This window comes from Dicentrarchus labrax, unplaced genomic scaffold, assembly GCF_905237075.1.
Source record: "Dicentrarchus labrax unplaced genomic scaffold, dlabrax2021, whole genome shotgun sequence".
NCBI lineage: Eukaryota > Metazoa > Chordata > Actinopteri > Moronidae > Dicentrarchus > Dicentrarchus labrax.
In genome coordinates this window covers 13,727,677-13,734,074 of record NW_026136702.1, presented here as the reverse complement: position 1 = coordinate 13,734,074, position 6,398 = coordinate 13,727,677, and the positions used below count along the sequence as shown (strand labels likewise).

Below are 6,398 nucleotides of genomic sequence, written 5' to 3'. Positions count from 1 at the left end.
TTAGTAGTATTTTGTGTCCCATTAGTCTGTAAATGTGTCACACCTGCAGAGAGGGGATTATAATCCTGACAGCATCCTTCTACAACACCTATAAAACCTCCCTCTGGCTAATGCACCACATGCTAACAAGGCAAATACAGAGGTGAGTCCTCAATGAAGTTTGTTCAATGTTCATTAAGTTAGAATTACTCCTCTTATTAATTACTGTCTAAAATGTTGTTTACTAATGTTGGGCAATGCTTTATATCCCATGGTTTGCGAGCCGTGGGGCTGTGAGAGAGGAGACTGTGACAGTATTGTTTTTATTACAAATTTGGCTTCCCCTGCAGCTCTAATGGAAGCGAACAGCAGAGTGATGGTGCAGGTGTTGTTGTTGGCGTTGGTGGTTCAGGTCACCCTGTCCCAGCACTGGTCCTATGGATGGCTACCAGGTGGGAAGAGAAGTGTGGGAGAGCTAGAGGCAACCATCAGGGTGAGTGATTTATTTATTTTTTTATGTGAATGATTCTACAGTTTCAGGAAATGTGGTGTCTTTATGAAATTTAACAGAAAATGTAACAGAAATACTTCAGAATGACTGGCTTTTTTTCTTATTTTAAGATGCTGTATATGTTATGTTGGGTCCAGATCTTACACCAACTTTCATCTACTAAAATCTCTATTTGATTGTACTTAGATGATGGGTACAGGAGAAGTGGTGTCTCTTCCTGAAGAGGCGAGTGCCCAAACCCAAGAGAGACTTAGACCATACAATGTAGTAAGTGCTCATTATACATAATTTATCACCAATGTCTACTTCAATTGTACAATATTAATGTACACTACACCACTGTGTGCCACTGTGTTCCAAAGCAGCAATGACAATATACAAACTGCTCAATGACTGTTTTTATTTTTCCCTTTTTTGTTTTATTGAATATATGAATGTTTAATTTTATCTTTCTGAATGTAATGCTAATTTACTCAGACTTGTTTGCTATCATGAAAATGAAAATTTAAATATTTCTTAGATTAAATATTTAAACAGAAAATCAACTGAGATTTAATTTCAACCCCTTCAGATTAATGATGATTCCAGTCATTTTGACCGAAAGAAAAGGTTCCCTAATAATTGAAGAGCTACAAAAAATGAAGAAAAAACACAGACTGTACTTGCATCATGATCAACACCAGTGATGGATCGGCCGGGTGCAGGATACTGACTTCAAATCATTGCACAGATCTCAATTACATGTATGTCTGTAACATTTAAATCCGTTTAAAATTGTAATAAAGTTTTTGAAATCTGATGAGATGATCAAACCTTTTGTTCAATCAGATTGTCATAATGTGTAATCTCGCCTTGTAGATCTGGTCATTAGAACTGAAATGATCCTATTTACGTATAAAATGCTGTTTGAGTGCCCGTAAATAGATTAAATTGTCTTTGTAAAGCAGCCACGACCGACAAGCATGACAAACTTGTGACACAACAATCTTAGCATGACAACAGCTGGTGATTAAGCCAATTTATTAGAAATCAATCACTTAATTGAATTTGTTACAGTTTTGGTAATTCCATTTTCTGCCACACCAGTCATGTGCATATGTGATGTGGAAAATTACACTAGCTGATTTTTGTGTTCGTACCAGAATGTTGATTAGCCCAGAAACTGAAATACACTCATCTAAATATTTTTTGCTTGTGATGTCCACAATAGCTTTCCTCTAATTTAGGATAACTGCAGTCATCCAAAACTTTTTTTCCCCCACCCTCTCCGTACAGGAAATTGGTGTTCATTATAAAAATTGGAATTTCATATCAGGAAAGGAAAAGAATCAGCAGGGGGCATATGTTTTAAAGAGAACTCATTTTCTGGCAAAGCCCCACAGACAGAGCACCATACTAATCGCCTGGTGCATAAGGGGCTAGGATTCATGAACTGTGCTGACACCGTGGAGGCCCTGCATTGTTAGAGCGCGGTTGTAATGCACACCAATGAACCCAAACCCGCTGGCACAACTGGGAAAAGGTGAACATTATAAAAGCACATAGAATTAAAGAGAAATTAAACCACATTCCATTGCACTTCCAGAACAATGCTTGCTCATTTGTGATACTTCACATCGTTGGTTTAATATTCATAGTTGTAATTTGCATAACACAATCATTTCCTTTGATGAGGAAAGACTTGAGATTTCTTTGTAAAGTGCTACTTTACGTTCTTTGACAAAGTTACAGAAGAAAACGTTGTCCAAGGCGTTTTCTTATGAAAGTCACTATGAGACTTCCTGGAATTGATTTATACTTATCTTTATGGAGTTCAATAAGTTTGCAACATCCTCATAAAAGATAATTATGCTTTTATAACATTTCCTAAAATATGGTTTTAATTCAATTTGGTATACTTGTGTGAGAATAATTAATGTTTACAGATAAAGCATAAAATCCCATAAATTCCCTTTAAATAATCCCAAAGCATTTACTGTGAAAGCCAACTTTCTCCCTCCCAGTGTCCTCATCAAGGACCTGCCTAATTGCACGTATATCAGGACAACAAAACCTGCTGGTATCTATGTTTCCAAATTTGATTTAACCTCACTTTCTCCTTCCCAGACCCCCTGGTGGATATTCACTTTGTTTACCTCAAATTAAACTTCATATTGTTTACAGCCTCCCGGTCCCTGAACATTTTATAGCATTTTAGAATTATTTCTTTATTTATTTTTTGTAATGATTGTAGAGTTGGGATTCATTTGAATGTTTCCCTCATCTGCATGAAAATTATATAATTAACTTTTGATTAACCAGCTCAGTTGAGTTGGTTCCCCCATGCACACTGGTGAATAGTACCCACCGCATTTTAATGACTGTTTTCCAATTGAGTGGCGACCTTTTCATCAAAGAGCCACAACTGGGGCTAAACAACGGTAGAAAATAATCACGGTGAAGACAATAGTAGAGGCCGACAGGCTAGGATGTCATCCTTAAATATAACAACAAAGATGAAAGCAACCTTACTGCACGTAGTGGCTGTGGCGAGAAGCCAAGTGCTTATGCTGCTGGATGCCCCATTGTTAAAGCTGTGGAGGTCACATCCATTGGCATATAGAGAGGGAAAGCACAGGAAGCTGAGAATGGCCCATTGTTATATGTCCTTGCTCAGAGGGAATTCCATTATGAAGGGCAATACATTTTTGATACTTTGATTTTTGTGCTATTCATTTGTTTGAAAAACAGAACATATTTGGATAATGACTTCAGGAAAAAGGGGTCTCAGAGCACCTCCATCCAAGGCTACAGCGCTACATTAACACACCTGCCAATCAAGCACACCCGAGCAGATGTGCATCCTCGCACAGCCTACCATCAAATAAGCATTCTATCATATGCATAATATAGTTTTCATTTCATCACGATTATGCTCCGTTCACCGTGTGTGTGTGTTTTGGATGGGTCATAGGAAACTTTTATTGAAGCGGAGTGTATAATAAAGTCATTTTCCAGGTGCTTGTTGTGGCTCTTATTATGAACAGAATGATAATTTCCCCTAGAGGAATCTGGCACTGCATATCAATTGAAGTTTAGTGTGGGTCTTATTATGTTCCCGCAGGCTATAGTAGAAGGCAAAGTCATCTTCAGAGAGAGTCTAAATGTCAGGGAGGTCTTCAAACACTTTTTTTTCCCAGAGCCTTACTGAAAGTGGTCTTTGGAAGTGCTATGTCTTGGAATTGATATGGTGGAGGTGAGGTAAAGAGAGAAGCTGAAGGATTAATGTAAAGCAGTTGACATGAAATTTAATTGGAAAAAAATATTTAACAAAACTATGCAAGGGGTCAGAGAAGAAATGAGAATACGACTGCTCTTATTGAGCTGCGTTCACAGGTAAAACATTTGCTCTCAGCGCTGCTCAGTTACTGTTTTGTCATATCCAGGCGCGTCCACATGGTGACACTCTTGAGCTGTGTGTTTTGAATCTGCTGCTGGCTTGTCGGTCTCTCAGCAATTCCATCACTTGAGTTGCAGAAACTGTTATTCCTCTAAATCTAACAAAGACTTCAATCAATCATCTCTAACTCTGCAGAAATTGTTAATTTTTCTGCAAGATGAGTGATGGAGTTTGTGTTTATAACAAAAAGTATTTTGTACAATTTTGCAATAGAACTGCGCATGGCCTGAAACCAAGCTCACTGTATAATGTGGAGATTCTTATAAAAGCATTTAATCTGTGGAAAGTCATACATTTCTCAAGTGTTCTTAGTTTTGCATTTGCAAGGCATTCATTTATTTTATTCTAATTTTTTCTTCTTTTTTTGTGACTGAAGTTGAAGTACAGCAATCTATACCGTAGCATGTACAGTACAGTAGTGGATTGGCCTTCCTTCTCCTTCTTGGCTGGCAGGGAACCTTCCTGTTGTGATCCGACTTTTCTCCTTTGATCAAAGAACAGTGTTAAAGCACTGGGAGAAGGAGGAGGTATGAAATATGAATGAATACAGCTGTGTTTTGATGGATATGTCTCAAAGTATCCCAGTAAGAGACTGCTAAAGGCCAGGAAATCTGTTTGTGTTGTGGAAATAGGCTCTTCCTCGCCTGTTTCTTTACCAGCTTCATCTTGGGGTAGCTTTTCACTTCATATTTTAGAGATCCTTTGTTAGGAAAGAGATCAACTCCTTATCCATGCATTTGTAGGAAACTGTTCTAAGAGGCCCTAGTTCATAATATATATCATTAATGACACCATTTCCTTTGTTTGGTCTTGAAGCCACCTTTTGAACAAAACGAGCGCCAGTCATGAGAGTTGGATATTTATTATTTTTCTAGGGTAGACCCAAAGTTCTCACAGATGGAATGAGATCTTATATGAGGTGATGGAGGCTTTGTCACTAGTTATGTCTGTGATTCCACTTCCTTTTTCTAAAACCCCGTCGGGAGCTGTGACTCATTTTGAAGTTGGAAGTTGATACTGTGGTGTAAAACTAACGTTCCCATCTGAATTAAGAAACTATCAGAGCTCACACAAATCTCAGATTTTCAGAGTTAGATGAACTCATCTCTCACATTACACTTCTTTAATAAACAAAGATAATAAAAAAGATAGGTTCATAAAAACACAATTATTAGGAGAGACTGTAAAATGAAAATTGGTGCCTATAGATGTCTTTTACACCTCATCACAGCTCCACTGTCTTATTAATAAGCATTTAAAGATTCTCTTCGGTCATTTAGGACTATATTAACTAACATCCAGCTTTTGGACCTGTGGCAGGACAATTTCTCTGGACTACTGGAGGTTCAAAACTTTCTGCCCGGGCTTTATTAGCCTCACTAATAGCTGGGTTCCCCAAATGCCAGGGTCCACCTCTGCTGGGAGTAAGGGCTCAGATCCTGTCAGATAGGGGTCGCATTAACCAACTGTAATCTTTAGGGTACTCCACTCCCGCTGACCCACATCTAACGCCGGTTCCATCCCCCCCGCTTACCCCCAACCGCTATCCTTTCCCTCCCCAATCTGGTCTACCCATCCCACTTCAGTTATGCCACCCATGGCTCTCCCTCCCACGTCTTACCACCCTTGTGTGATAGTATCCCCCCACCCAACCCACCCCATGACTGTTCCAGCCTCGTCCGGCTGGCCACAGCGAGGAGCATGCCTTATCCTGTGGTAACGGCAATTAGCAGTGTAAAGCAAGCTGTGGAGAAGACTGGATCCCTGTCCACGTTTCAACCCCAGATCACGAGTCTCCAGCACAACTTCAAGGCAAACCATGCAATTAGCTACAATAATGATAATGTGTTGTAGGGGAACAAAGAGAGGGTAAAACAGACTACTGGTGTGAGGGAGAGTGGGGTGCTAATAGTAGGGGGGTTATTTGAATACCCTGGTGCAGATAGGAGACCAAATCAGACTGATTATCAAACGTATGATGAATTACATTTTTCCTCTAATTATCCATGCCTTTTATGTGTAAACCAACTGAGTGAATTTTGCATTCTAGACATCTATGGTCAGCGGTCTTTGGGCATCACACTGGGGTTACATCTTTTATTTCCTCTAAGAAACATACAAGGAGTTACTCATGTGGCTTAGCTGATGGGAAGAGGGGAGAGATGTACTGACAATTTTCTTAGTTGACTTAATTAGATACTTTCAGAAATATCTGGCAGCAGTACAGGAATGGAAAAAGGGGAAGTATGTGGTTTGATGTTTGACTATCGCAGATGTGTTGACACAGAGTCAAAACATGCTGGAAACAAACCACAAAACCCAGACCACAAATAAGAACATTTCAAGTCAAGGTTGTGAGTAGATACAGTCGAGGAGCAGACTCGCTGCCTTGGTTGGAACACAAAAGTGCAGCGCCTATTCTCTCCGCTGTGAGCAGAGACCATTCCTACAGTCTTACATCCAGAGGTT

General features: G+C 39.4%; 1 protein-coding gene across 1 annotated transcript; it reads left to right on the top strand.

Moving 5' to 3' along the window:
• The first annotated feature begins 43 nt into the window (after positions 1 to 43).
• Positions 44 to 1,289, top strand: gnrh3 (gonadotropin-releasing hormone 3). The gene is made up of 4 exons (XM_051425140.1): positions 44 to 142; positions 330 to 472; positions 677 to 757; positions 1,062 to 1,289. Exons 2-4 carry the CDS (start codon positions 335 to 337, stop codon positions 1,113 to 1,115), a joined length of 273 nt encoding a protein of 90 aa, XP_051281100.1. The 5' UTR covers positions 44 to 142; positions 330 to 334; the 3' UTR covers positions 1,116 to 1,289.
• Positions 1,290 to 6,398: the final 5,109 nt, after the last annotated feature.

Bases quoted from the DNA above. Each gene is read 5' to 3' on its own strand.
- gnrh3 (XM_051425140.1), top strand. From the start codon at position 335: ATGGAAGCGAACAGCAGAGTGATGGTGCAGGTGTTGTTGTTGGCGTTG. The intron at 473-676 runs GTGAGTGATTTA...GATTGTACTTAG, and splicing joins AGCTAGAGGCAACCATCAGG to ATGATGGGTACAGGAGAAGT. The intron at 758-1,061 runs GTAAGTGCTCAT...CAACCCCTTCAG, and splicing joins GACTTAGACCATACAATGTA to ATTAATGATGATTCCAGTCA.